The sequence below is a fragment of the Astatotilapia calliptera genome, chromosome 4 (assembly GCF_964374335.1).
Source record: "Astatotilapia calliptera chromosome 4, fAstCal68.1, whole genome shotgun sequence".
NCBI lineage: Eukaryota > Metazoa > Chordata > Actinopteri > Cichliformes > Cichlidae > Astatotilapia > Astatotilapia calliptera.
In genome coordinates, this window is record NC_137425.1 from 7,245,081 (window position 1) to 7,258,934 (window position 13,854).

Genomic DNA, 13,854 nt, shown 5'->3' on the forward strand with positions numbered 1-13,854 from the left:
AAGAGCGCAGTCCTGGGAACAGCTAAGATACTGCGCAGGACCCTCAAGCTCCCAGGCCTCTGGTAGAGGACCCGAGCTTGAAGGATAAACCGCCCGCAGGGGCGCGCTGGGTGTTTTTAATATGTATATATATATATATATATATATATATATATATATATATATATATATATATATATATATATATATATATAAAGTAGAAAGTAAAGTAGCAAGATTTACTGCAGCAGAATAATGACTAAAAGTGACCAAAGTCATGATAAAAGTCAGAGATTTTTATCATGACTATCAAGATTGATTTTTTATCAATCTTCAGTGATATAAAAAATAATGGAAGACCATAATTATTTAATTTAACATATAATAGAATATCTATCACAGATATAGAAACAGTATGAGGAATATAATGTAGTTATTTAAGTGGCTTGGTAGCTCAGGGGTTAAAAAGTCAGATACAATTATTGACCTCACTATGCTTATAAATAGTTGTGCAAAAATTGTGATAAGTAGCTTCTGAAGTACTTGTACAAACATAATCTTTTATGTAAGAATTCTACACAGACATGCAGCGAGAGCTGGAGGATTAAACACTTTTGTATTGAGAATTTTTTCTATTGTCTTGTAAATCCACTGCCAAAAAGCTAAAACACATATTCACACTATTGTGTATCAGACAGGGCATCTTAGTTTATCTTAACTTTTTTTTTCTTGTATTTTTCTAAGAAAAAAAGCCCTTGTTATAAGATTTTGGAGATGTTTGGTTAATAGTGGATGTTACTGTAGATAACAAGGACAGAATACATAGGGGCATAAACTCCATTTGTGAACACTTTCTGTTTTAGTATTCTATTTTTTTTCTCCAGTCACTCAGCACAGAATAGAAAACAGGTCATGCCAAACACACAAATGTGCCACAGGGTAGTTCTTTTGACCTGGATAGCTGGCCAAATTTCTCAGTTTCTCAACAATACAACTTGGAGATGTTTTGAATATATAAACACAAGCTGGCAGTCATCAAGATCTAAGCAGATGGGGTCGCTGAGTACCCTCGTGGCACTCTAACAGAATGGCCTTTACTCGCTCTCATTCACTCCTGAAGATGTCATTTATTTAACAGGATGTCGCCCTCTTGTGGTCCCTGCTGGATCTTATTGCCTTCTCTCAAAAAAACAGCAGCAGTGGAGAAACTTTGCTTACTGGAGAAGAATGTAATGAGGGTTGATATGCCTTGTAGGGAAAAGACTGACAGGGACCGGCAAATTCTCAGTAAATCACCTATGGCTCTTTGGGATTAGGGTCGCTTCAGACAAGCCAATCACTGCTTTGGGTAAGGCTGGTTGGATTGCTTCGGGTGACTTATGTCTGTCTAATGATGGCTGGGCTTGATGAATAGACATGTGGAGCCCAGTGGTGAACAATCCAAAAAGGTTTTTCAAGCACTCTGCTGCACTGTATTCCATATTTAGAAAGCTATGTGTTCAGCCACTGCTTCACGAGTGATGCTTTGTTTAACTCATTTAATGTTTACTGAGAGAATTGTAGACTTTTAACATGAAATGTATTAAATCAGCTTTATTTACTTTCTTTTTTAATTGTTTTTCCTCCTGCCTTCATACAGCTTGTTTGGGAAGCTACTGTGGAGCTCGAATTATTTGAATTACTTGGCACTTGGATTCAATGACCCACAACGGTGTTCAGCAGATCTCAGACCAGTGTTGAAAAAGGAGTGACACTGTTTATTAAAATACAGCCCAGAGGTTTTTTTTTACATACATTAAATACTGATACGGCAACATACAAGGAAAAGACTGTTTTTTCTTTACTTCTTTAAGTCACTGTAGTTAACATATTATAAAAATATACTATGTCCTATTTAACATTTTCTTTACAATTAGAAGGCAATTTAAATCACAATAAACATAAATATTCATACAGCTAATTCATTTTCAAAAGATCTTGTTTTTTGTTTATTTATTTTACAAAACAAAACAAAACTTTAATTGAAAAACAGAGTGTTTTCATATAAAACACTGTCTGGAACATAAAATTTGACTCCATTTTGAAGTTTTATCATTTTAAATCCCATATGAAAAAATGCAAGACATACTGTTGTACAAAAAAAGAAGGAAAAAAAAAGAAAAATGACTTTTACAAAAGGGTTGGTCTCACATAGGCATATTTCCACAAGTGGAGTAGCATGGCCACAGTATTCCAAAGCTACAAACAACCAGGCTTCGTGGCAGCCTAGCATAAAATCTTGGCACTGACAACTTGCATCACACAGACAGTGTTTGGTCTCACTGTGTTATAGTAATGGCTTTAAACCTTTTCCATTACAATGTTGTAATATTGCAGCCTTGTGCATCTAACACTGGACTTGTAGCACTGGGAAGACATAAGTGACACAAGTATTGTCAATAGAAAAGGAACATTACAGCTGGTTAAGGTGTTGCTGGATGCAGGTAGCATTGGCAACTGGTATCTTCTCCTCAGTATCAAGCCCCATTGAAGACACCACCAGGGGGCAGCCAAACACAAGGCAGATAGAGGAACGATGGTACTGAGCCATGAAAAGCCATAAGGAGAAAATGAGATATTTAAGAATAAACTATAAAATCTGGATTGCTTCTGCACCTTATTATTTATTTTTTCACAGATAATTTCAGATGTAGACTGGATAAAAATCCACCAGCTGTACTCATAGGTTTCTGTAGCAGCTGGTGTACTACTGTTATCAAAAAATACACAACAAACATTTACAAACACACGGTCAAATGCAAAGTCACAGCAATATAACATTATTAATGAAGCAGACATGGAACATGAGTGACAGGACACAACCTTCAGGAAGCTGATCTTCTCACTGCACTATAAAGCCAATCCTTTGGGCGGCACCATGGAATCATGCATCATTTTATTGCATTTACATTGTGATCATCGAAATTTGGAATCAGTCTAATTTTGCAAGAGAACACATTATGATCCTGGGATTCTCCTGAAAGGGTGAACGGGAAGAAAACAGAGGTCAATAATCTGCTTTGGGACTTGAGAAGAACGACACATGTAAACGACAGACTGTAGCCTAACATAGTTTGTGTTGGTGTGATGTTTCAAGTTAAACAGTGATTACCCAGACAAAACAATTTGTCAGCTGCAATATCACATGTTTTTTTCTCTCTCTTTTTTCTTTACACACCATTATACGCAAACACGCATCTTCTCCAGCTTGCAGGATTCTGTAAGGCATAATGGTGTTTAAATATCCAAGTAACATTGCAACAGCTCATCATCCAGTCTCCAATATTTACATGTTTTCAATACGGGTCACTGTTTCTGGGGTTAAATCCATACAGAGGGCTTGCCCTCTCCTGATTTGCTGCTGCTACTGTTGCTGCTGCTTCCACCTCCACTGCTCCCGCCTTTCCCATGCTTAAATCTATGCTTGCGCTCTTTCTGAGGCTGGGGTTGTGGCTGAGGTTGGGCCTGGATAATGTTACTTTGGGGCTTGTCATCCTGGTTGTCCCCAAGCTGCTCCTCTGCCCGGTGCTGCTGACTGTAGGCCTGGATAGCTGCCTCCAGTTGCTCATGAGCCTGCTGGATCATGTCTTTGTTCAGGGCTACACGGGCCTCTCCTCCAGTGGGGAAATTGTCCTCATTGCTGCCAAACTGCTGCTGCTCCTCCTGGGCAATGTTAGCCCTGTTCTGTTTGCATGCCATCTTAGCGTTGCTAAGATCTGTGTAGGGCATCTGTTCTGGCTTCACAACAATGTTGTAACCAGGTGGAGCTGACGGGGTGTTCCACGAGAAGGGGTAGCCAACATAATCGGCAGCACCATCTCCTCCTACGCCTCCCTCAGAACCTGCCTCAGGACCTGCTGCCCCTACTGAGCCCTCCACACCCCCACTGGTACCCAACAGGCCCAGCTGGTACTCATCCTCCTGAGGTGGGCAGCGGCGACGGCGAAGAATGTCACAAATGGAACCAATGCCCAAATGGAGCATTTCCCAAACATTGAGTGTGAGGCAAAGGACAGTGACACCATACATGATGCGCAGGAAAATGGTCTTCTCTGTAGGCCTCGACACAAAGCAATCAACACTGTGTGGACAAGGTTTCCCTGAGCACACAAATATGGGCATCACACGGAAACCATACAGCAAATACTGGCCTGTAAGGAAACCAGCCTCCAACACCGTACGAGTCACCAGCTGCAAAACATAGACCCGCATTAGCCCTTCATCTCGGATTCGCTTACGCCCATCATGTCGGATTTTGGGTCTGGGTGTGGGCTGCAGTGGGTCCCGTGGCCTTTTTGGGGGCTCGATCTCCGGCACCTCATAGATCATTGGATCATCCTCCTGGTCTTCCTCTGTCTCCTCAATGCCTCGGTGCTGTCTTGCTCCAAAGCACATTTTCCTAGGTTTTCTGTGCGTGTAGCCCCCTCCTCCTGTCCTAACAGCAACAGATCCAGCTCCTCCTTTGGCTTCATCTAATCGTGCAATTCTGTTGACAGCATAGCCCATGTACATGAGAGAAGGCATTGCCACCAAGATAATCTGGAAGACCCAAAAGCGGACGTGAGACAGAGGGGCGAAGGCATCATAGCAGACATTCTCACAGCCTGGCTGGCCTGAGTTGCAAACAAACTTGCTCTGTTCGTCGTAGTAGATGGACTCTCCCCCAACGGCAGTAAGAACAATGCGGAAGACGATGAGCACGGTGAGCCACAGCTTCCCCACGAAGGTGGAGTGGTTGTGGATCTCCTCCAGCAGCCGCGTGAGGAAGCTCCAGCTCATGGTGTCGCTGGACAGTGGGGCAGACAGTGTCCCTCTCTCACCTGTTCACAGACTCTGGAGAAAGTAAAGAAAGAGAAAAAGTGTCAAGACAAGAGTGAAACAAGGAAGGTACAGTGAGCTGACAGTAAATGCCTCCACACGAGTATCACCAACATTTCAAAACACGATCAAAGCATTTAGTCACTTTTGTCCAAATATTAATAAGACTTTAATTCATGCAGAAATAGCATTAGCCCTGCAAGTTTAGCAGCAAGATGGTTAAGGGTGTGACATAATAATTGCCTTAATTAAAATGAATGTTCCCCTCTGATCTCACGGAGTCACTAAGTTCTTAATTTGATCTGTTGCTCTATACATTTCAAATGCAAGCCCACTGATTTTAGCTCAGTGCCACAGTGAGGTTGCTGTCAACTTTGGGCTTTTTAGAGAATTAGCAGACCAAACAGGGTGGAAAGAGGATCTCAGTATTAAAAAAAATACCATCAAACAGCACTGAGAAGGAGCTGAAATAATCCAAATAGGGAATTTGCTATCACCACATACACACACACTTTATTTAACAGCCTATCTCTTTCAGAAGAAATAAATCCTCTTAGTGAGCCTTCTTCTGTATGAGGTGCAGTTTTCAGGATTGTATTAACTTCACTGGTTTGTTCTGGTTGGGAGGTAAATGGAATTGAACTCTACTCTGCTGCATGTGTGCATGTGCAGTTCAGGGATAGAGACATGTTGCCTATGTAGGTTAGGTCTGGGCTCCAGGCTGTCCATCCTCACCAGCAGAACCAGCAGGTGGCCAGGCACAAGCCACTGGAGCGGGATTTCAGACAGCAGACCCACATTATCTCAGGCAGTGGAGCTGAACCCAAACACTGCTGTCCCTGAGGGTGGCTTTGGGGGATGAGTGTGGCACCTCCACAGAACTTTCCCCCTTATGAAGCCACAGTAGCGCATGGCTTATTGTCAGCTTGACTGAGAGGAAAATCCAGGCATGAATACGAGCTTAGTTTGGGCTTTAAAGGGCTTCCAGGGACGATATCCTTACCAAGCAGGTTGAGAGCTTAGTTCAAATGAGCTACATTAAGAGAGAAAATGTAGTTATAGCAGAGACGCATGAGCTCCCAGCCCTCTGCTTTGTGTCTCCAGTAGGAGTCAAGAGGGCGGGAATGTTTGGAAGAAGGCTTGTGATAAAACATGTCGTAAGTATTGATCATTCTGACCATATAAGGGCATGCCTGAGACACAGGAGGTAAATGTCAGGAATCCTCTGTGTGAGTACGCTCCGGTGTGCGTATTACCAACACGTGAGTGCACAACAGCTCCTTCTGAGAGTGTTTTTTTTGCAGTTAGAGTAAGCATTGAAGTCCTTGAAAGAGCGCCAACTCTAAGAGTATGTGAGCAACAAATATGAGTAAGCAGCACATGGCCGGAGCGGAGCAAGAGGTTGCCATAAGCACAAAGAGTCATAACAGTGTCCTTTCATCGTGGAGCTCTGTCTGACTGTTCCTGCATTACATCACAGCATTTCTTTACATAATTCTTCTGCACAGTTGTCCTTTAGCTAATAATATCCAGTTCCACAGACAAAAAAGCAACCACAGAGGTGAAAGTTTGAATAAATAAGGCTATTCTATCTATCTTACTCTATCTTTTCTCTCTGTCTACTTTCTTTACTTTTCTACTTCTTATTTTATGGTACTGGTATTTTCACATCGGACCTTTTGCTATATTTTTTACCTTTTCTGCTGTGACCTCTTCACCTAACAGGTACTGCTGATTTGGGGTGTTATTCACACAGTAATTTTTGATATGCGGTCACTTTACAGCTCCTGGGAGTAATATGCATTATGGTCCAGCACTACTTTGACTTGTTTAGTCATGGAGCTGATTTATTTTGAATTTTACAGATCCCAGACACTTGAACTGCAAGCTTGCTTTATTTATTATTTAATTTACTGGCTTGTATTTGCAAATCTTTTTTTCCCCGATATCTGATATAAGCTCTATTTGGTCTATTCTAATCATGTGGTTAAAGAAATTTAGCGAATGAAGCCCAAAACTGCACTTCCTCAATTGGCTCTAAAACAGAGTTAACTCCTACTGACTCAGGTGGTGAAATACCCAAATTCCAGAGCAGAGGTGAGTACATCTATATCAGAGCACAGACTGATATATAAAACAATTTTGGTTTCTGCAGCTGTTTTTCTACTTCGCTATGTTATTCATCTGTTAAAAATTGTGTTACTGGTTAAGCATTATAGCTGATAAAGCAATACTGCACCCTTTTATCCAAACATACTGATAATATAGTTAACCCACCATAGTTTTCAATTATAGATACAAAAAAAGATTAAAAAAAATGTTCTGTAGGTTTGTAAAACATGCATGACAACCCTTTTATGCATTTAGCTTAAGGCTTAGGTTAAAACAATCATTGAAAATCCACAAGTAATAGAGGAACTTCACTATGTCCTTTGATGGGCCCTTGTTCACCTGTGTTAAGTCCTTAGGTAATTTTTGCACCAGGAATTGAAAAGCTTCACCCTGACCAGGAGAGATGCTCTGATCCAGGCACATAGCTGCCTGTTTTTAATCCTCCTGCTACCTTAGTTGCATATAACCTGGCATTTTGCTTTCTCATCCAATTTACGTCTTCAGGAGCTAGTGGGGCAGTTAGGGGTAAGAAGCTGACTCTGTGCATTAAGTTACCGAGGTGAGTCAGCCTCCCGAATAGCACCGTGCAGACACAACAGGCAGACTTTCTGTCAAAAATTTTGATATGAAGAATGAACAGCAAATTGGTGGAAATCATGTCACACAAGAAAACGTCAAAAAGCACAGCAGACTCTAGTTCAAAAGTTAAAAATGGTAAGAGTCACAAGGAAATCCCCTCCAGTGTAAACGCAGCAATTTTCAACTAATGAGCTTTGAAAGTGAATCACAGTCAGGATCAATGGCTCCACAGCCATCTGCGAAAAGGTCATGGCTGTGTAATCACAGGTCAACAAACACAGATATATCAGTCTCTCTTTGATATATCGGAGCCACGCTGAAGTACAAGGTCAGAAGTTAACACGATCACTTCTCGGGGGTTGAAAACTCCACATCACAGCCCTTACGTACTGAATCAAACAGACAGTTACAGTGAGCGTCACCGCAGGGATCCCCTCAGTCACTAACTCTTCTCCTGCAGGATCTACAGAGACTCATATCCAGATATAGTATGTAGACCGACAGACAAGCAGACACACTTACAAGTTCAAAGGCCCCCTCAGTTTCCTGCCTGTGACTTGGCACACACTAACTTGGAGTATTTTTGGAGCAAGTTGTGCATTTAAATATTGAACGCTGTACTTAAATTACATATATATCATGTTTTGCATAGGTTTATTTTATACTTTATGTACTACCCTGACAAGAAGGACTGAATGTCTAATGGTTTTTTGCTACGTTTCAGGGCAGTTTGAATAATAAATGTACTGTAAAACAGAGAAAAGAAAAACCTCTAATGATCGCATGTAAAGCTAATAGATTTATTAGCGTTTGGTTGAACTTTAATCAAGTGAAGCACACTAATGCGTATATTTATACATTTGTTTCTGTTTGTATAAATGCATGACTCTATTACTGGTCACCATATTTAGAAATGCATATTGCGATTGCATTGATTTTTTTGGGAACATTTTCCATAATTAACATATTGCACTTTACTCCGACTGTACTCATTCACAGACCAGCAAACCTGTACAATTACAGTAGTGATCATTGATCAGTCAGTCCACAGCCATTAAAGTACAGACTGTTTTCCCACAGGGAATTAATTTTCTTAGTCTGCTAATCATCAATTAGATCTCTCTTAGTGTTTTTAAAGTGATTGTAAAGAAAAAAAATATCACTGTCAGCGTTTTATTCAGTCGACGCTGATTTGGCTCCTGATCCTGCTGATCTGCTGTTGGACTGCTGCCTTTAAAACACTCCTCATTTGAACTTTTACTGCCTTCTGGGACCTATCTGTAGATGTTAGTGGCAGACAAAGTTTCTCTTTCTTTTCAGTATCTAACCAGAAGCGTTATCACATTGACAATCACAGCATGTTAATGTAAAAGGTTAAATAATTTCAACCTGTATTATATTTTGTTTTTGCAGCAGTTTTAGGTGAGCAACGTGTTGTGAAAACAATGCTACCTAAACTTTATGTCTGCTTCCCTTTTTGTCCTCTGTATTTTATTTATATTTTATTTATATTACTTGTCTTCAACAATGCCCCGTGTCAAGGTTTTGTTGCATTTAGTACTTACTAAATCCAACAAGACAAGTACAATACTAGTACTTAGTACTTATAGAGTTGAGCTGATGGGTTATCTTCTTTCACCAAATAAAAATCACATCTACAAAGTCATATAGTGAAAATAAACATTCAGCAATTATTGCTAAAGCAGAATATCATGGCTGACAGGCAGGCAAACCAGCAAGAGAAAAAGAACTATTCCACTGGGAGAAGAGTTAATTGCACTGCTTGCTTGTCATAAAGTCACATTTTCAATTTTTATATTAACAGGAATTTAATCAGCGGAGTTCCAGTGCTTGAGTTCCAAGCTGCCCGTGCTCTAAATGCTGTAGTGTGTTCAGAAATTTAATATGCTGTCCTTGGAAAGCTTAATCACAAAAAAGACATATTTCTTTCCAAAGAATGAACACTGCAGCTAATAATTAATTTGCGTTGCAATGGGAATTCAGGCACAGTGAAGTCAGTTGTGTATGTGTTGTAGCCTGTCATTAGTCTTTTCTGCTATTGCATTTTATATCATACCAAGAGAGTGACATGTCTTATTCCACAATTCACCAGAAATGCTGATTGTTCTGTTAACATTAAAAAGGAAGCCTCAGAGTTATCAGAGGAAAAACCAAGAGCATCTTCTAGAGTCAGAACTCCTCTGCCTGTCCTTGTGTGGGGGTCAGCACCGTAGTGCCCTCTCCCTCTGTTCTGCCAGTGGCATCTTCAGGCTTCACCGTTGCCCTTCACAGTCCCAACTTGTCCTACGCAGACGGCACAGATCAAACTAATCTGCTCACGCAGTAGCTGGCCAGACATCTGTCCATGATAACCCCCTGGATCGTCATATTTGGGTTTAATCATGGCTGTTTTGTAGCAATAAGACCCGAACATAAAACCACCAAATTTAAGTCACAACAAGGTCATTAGCTTCTGCTTCTGCTTTGTGAATCTGCAGTTTGACTAAAAGATAACAACTATATCATGATATAATAATTACAATAAATCTTAATGTCTACAGCTTCAGTAGAGGACTGACAGCTGGCAAATGTGTGGATTAAATAGAAAAGGGATTTTCTGTACTGTGTTTCAAATCATCCAAAAATCCAGCATAGCTAAAAAGGAAATTCTTACCAACATTTTCTGACTAGCTTCTGTTTTTCCTGAGCAGTAACTCTGTTTAAAAAATTCTCTCAAGTGATTAAAATCATGCACATCAAGAGTGACTTAGCATTAGGTTCAATGACAAATGGTTTTGAACACTATAATTAACATCTATTTTCAGATTCTATGGTTCATGTTTCTACACAGACACACACATACAAACAGACATCAAACTTACTTGCAGAGTGATCAATGTGGGCGGCCATGAAACACAAATAAACTATGAATTCCAAAGAGTTAAGTAGGCACTGCACCCCGATTTGGGCCTCTGGTTCATAAAACGTGCAGCAGAAAAGATAAAGGGATTCAAATCAATCTCAGTAGTGAGAGATAAAAACAGAAACTGCTGACAGTTTTTTTAAAAAAGAAAAATGGTCATGGACCCCGGCCTATAAGGAGATCTCAAAATGAGGAGCTCGTTGCTTAAATTAAGTCCTTTTCATTTTACATATAAGAGGCGGGTTTTCAAGAAGCATGCCTCTCTGCGTTTGTGGCAAAAAAAAGAAAAAATCCCTCATTAATAGTTTCCGAAGGGAAGGAACACAACGGAAAACTAGTTCCATATGTTACAGGAAGAATCTCTGAGGCAGGAGCAGCCTCTCCACGTGCATCTGTGCCTTACGCTGTTAGAAATAGTAATGTAAGTTCTCCAGAAGATTACAAACAAGTTCAGGAAGTCATTCATCTGCTGTCTCGTTTTGGAAATACTGGATCTTTGGTCAGGCAACCTGACATCGTTTCAGATTAAAAAAATACTTGGAAATTTTATAAAAAACAACACAAGGAGCAAAGTAAAGTGATGAAGCAGCATACTCACTCTACTCCTTCTCTCCCGGATGCCAGGTACTGTGTCCTTTGTCTCTCAACATGAGGCCCGCTCATCTCTATCTCCTCGTCTCACTTATAGTCTCCTTTACAGGCTCTTAACCTCGCCTGACATCAAACAAACCTAACCTAAAATCAAAAGCGGCATTTCGACAACAAAAACCTCACAACAAAACACTCGGCTTTCTGGACATTCTCTTATGAAGAGTCTCAGTGTGTGTGCTTAACCAAGTGTGAGTCCTTCCTGAAAGGGAGAGGAATGAGAGAGGCAGAGCATCTTGCCTCTCTCCCTGTGGTACTCACACAATGGTCCTCACTTACCCCCCTCATCCCCTCCAAACTGGGTCATGGTTGGGGGTGGGGGTGTGTTTGTATGTGTGGTGATGATGAGGAAGAGGTGGTGGTGGGGGGGTTAATACCCCTTGGAGGGGTAAAGGAGGGGGGGAGGTCTAGGACTGACAGACAGTCAAAACATAGGAGGGCTTTTGGAGGTAAATAATTCTCAACTCACTGATTTTGTGAGACCTCTAGCCACTGGAGAGAAGCAGGACATGAGGAGGATTTCAGCAAATCTAAAGGTAGGTTTGTAATTAGAGCTCTTTGTGCTTTTGCAGCATTGTTTAAGGGCCACAAGTTGTGCTGTCTGCTTTAACTGAACTGAGAAAAACAAAGCTGAATGTTGAAATGACTAATGTGTTTGTATATCTACAGGATATTTAATCTCTATATTGAAGGTTACAGTATGTGAAACCTCACTGCTGTCAACTGAATTCGTTTTTCTTAACCCTCCCAATTCAAGTGCATAATCCAAGCTACAGCGGATGTCAATCCACCGTTTAATTCAGCTGTCAATATGAATCCATGTCTATTTAATCAGGAAGAGGCAGTACAACTTTGTAAAAGGACACTAATACAAGTGGAAGAGTTAGTGAAGCTAACTTCTATGCGATGACAGCGATACTGAGATGAGCTGTTGAAGATATCCTGAACTTGTCAATGTCAATAAGCGCTACTGCTTTTGCCACTGCTGTTAGCATCTGGAGTTAGCTGCTGTTAGTTGTTGTTATTCAAACTTTCTTTGAAGTGGGTCTAACATTGTTGCACTCGGACACATGGTAAATAAAGTCTCATACGTTGTGAGGATGTAATTAAACTCTTTATCAGGGGGAAATTTTTATTTTGGTTAGTACAATAATGCAAAACAGCTTAACCAGCTGTTGTTGTTTAGCCAGTTCACTGTCAGCTGTTCATGACATGGGAGGTTTGGATGTCCATCCATCCATCCATTCGCTTCCGCTTGTCCTTTTCAGGGTCGCGGGGGACGCTGAAGCCTATCCCAGCTGTCATTGGGCAAGAGGCAGGGTACACCCTGGACAGGTCGCCAGTCTGTCGCAGGGCTAACACATAGGGACAGACAACCATTCACACTCACATTCACTCGCACATTCACACCTAGTGGCAATTTGGATTATCCAATTAACCTATCCCCACAAGTTGCATGTCTTTGGACGGTGGGAGGAAGCCGGAGTACCCGGAGAGAACCCACGCAAACACGGGGAGAACATACAAACTCCACACAGAAAGACCCTGGCCTGATGTTGGAATTGAACTCAGGACCTTCTTGCTGTGCGGCAACAGTGCTAACCACCGTGCCACCGTGCTGCCTGGTTTGGATGTCCAATCTCATATAATTAGTAACTGTGACAGTACTGACTATACCCTTAAGCCATAAGTACTACTTGCTGCTACAGCTACTAAAACAGGCTTTACATGTTTATTCTATGTGACCTTTCAGAACAAAGGCAAAGGAGAGGCAAAAGAGGTAAGCATGTCTCACACTTACACTAATTCCCTCTTCTACAGACTTATAACATGCTTCATTTGCTCTATATTTAGAAGAAGAAGGAGAAGACGAAAAAGACGAAAACAGAAGTAACACTCTGTTTATAAAGCACCATAAAAACTGAATGTTAAATGCTGCAGATTTCACCAGGACAGAAGAAAAGAGAAGAAAACATAACACTTACTAAACTATGAATATAATCAATAAAAAAATAAAAATAAAGGCAACAATCAAAACAATAATTTTACATGAACTTGTTCTTTTGTTTCTTTGTGGGGTTTTTGTTTGTTCGATTTTTTTCCCCCAGCATAAACTAACCCATAGACATGGACAACTAATGTAGACGCACACTAAACAATTTTTTATATTCACTATATGTTGCTAGCACCAGTTAGGACCCCCTTTTGTCTTCAAAACTGGCCTAATATTGAAATAAAACACGATGCAGATCCTTCCGATATGTCGGCTGCACATCCACGATGCAAATCTCTTATTCCATGATATTCCACAGTGCTGGATGGAGATCTTGTTACTGTGTGGGTCATTTGATCACAATAAACTCATTGTTATGTTCACAGGATGGACATGATCAGCAATAACATTCAGGTAGGCTGTGCTATTTAAACAATACTCAATTTAGTATGTATGCTATACAATACTCAATACTTTGCTTGTCAATAGTGTTTATTTGAGTTACTGTTGCTTTCCTAGTAAGACACTTAAATCACATCTCCTCCTAATTCTGATGCTTGGTTTGAACTTCAGCAGGTTTTGACTATGTTTACAACATATGATCAGCTGATTGGATATTTGCATTAACAAGAAGATAAAGAGTATCTAATGAAGTGGGTACACTAAATGAAGTTCCCAGTGTTCCCACATACAGGCTTTTCACTTCACTTGTGTTCACTTTTCAGACCCAAAGTCAGTTATTGTCAGTGGATAACTACACACA

The 13,854-nt window shown here is 40.6% G+C and overlaps 1 protein-coding gene across 4 annotated transcripts in view; it reads right to left on the minus strand.

Moving 5' to 3' along the window:
• Positions 1-1,715: 1,715 nt before the first annotated feature.
• gjc1 (gap junction protein gamma 1) overlaps positions 1,716-13,854 on the minus strand; it is a 45,405-nt gene continuing 33,266 nt past the window's right edge. For 2 of the 4 annotated variants that reach the window (XM_026164311.2, XM_026164312.2), the window contains one exon: positions 1,716-4,851. In XM_026164311.2, the coding sequence (XP_026020096.1) occupies positions 3,340-4,797 (1,458 nt within the window). In that variant the 5' untranslated portion in view covers positions 4,798-4,851 and the 3' untranslated portion in view covers positions 1,716-3,339. Of the gene's footprint in view, positions 4,852-10,409; positions 11,345-13,854 lie in introns of those variants that run through there. The other 2 variants (XM_026164313.2, XM_080300157.1) reach the window with 2 other exon arrangements.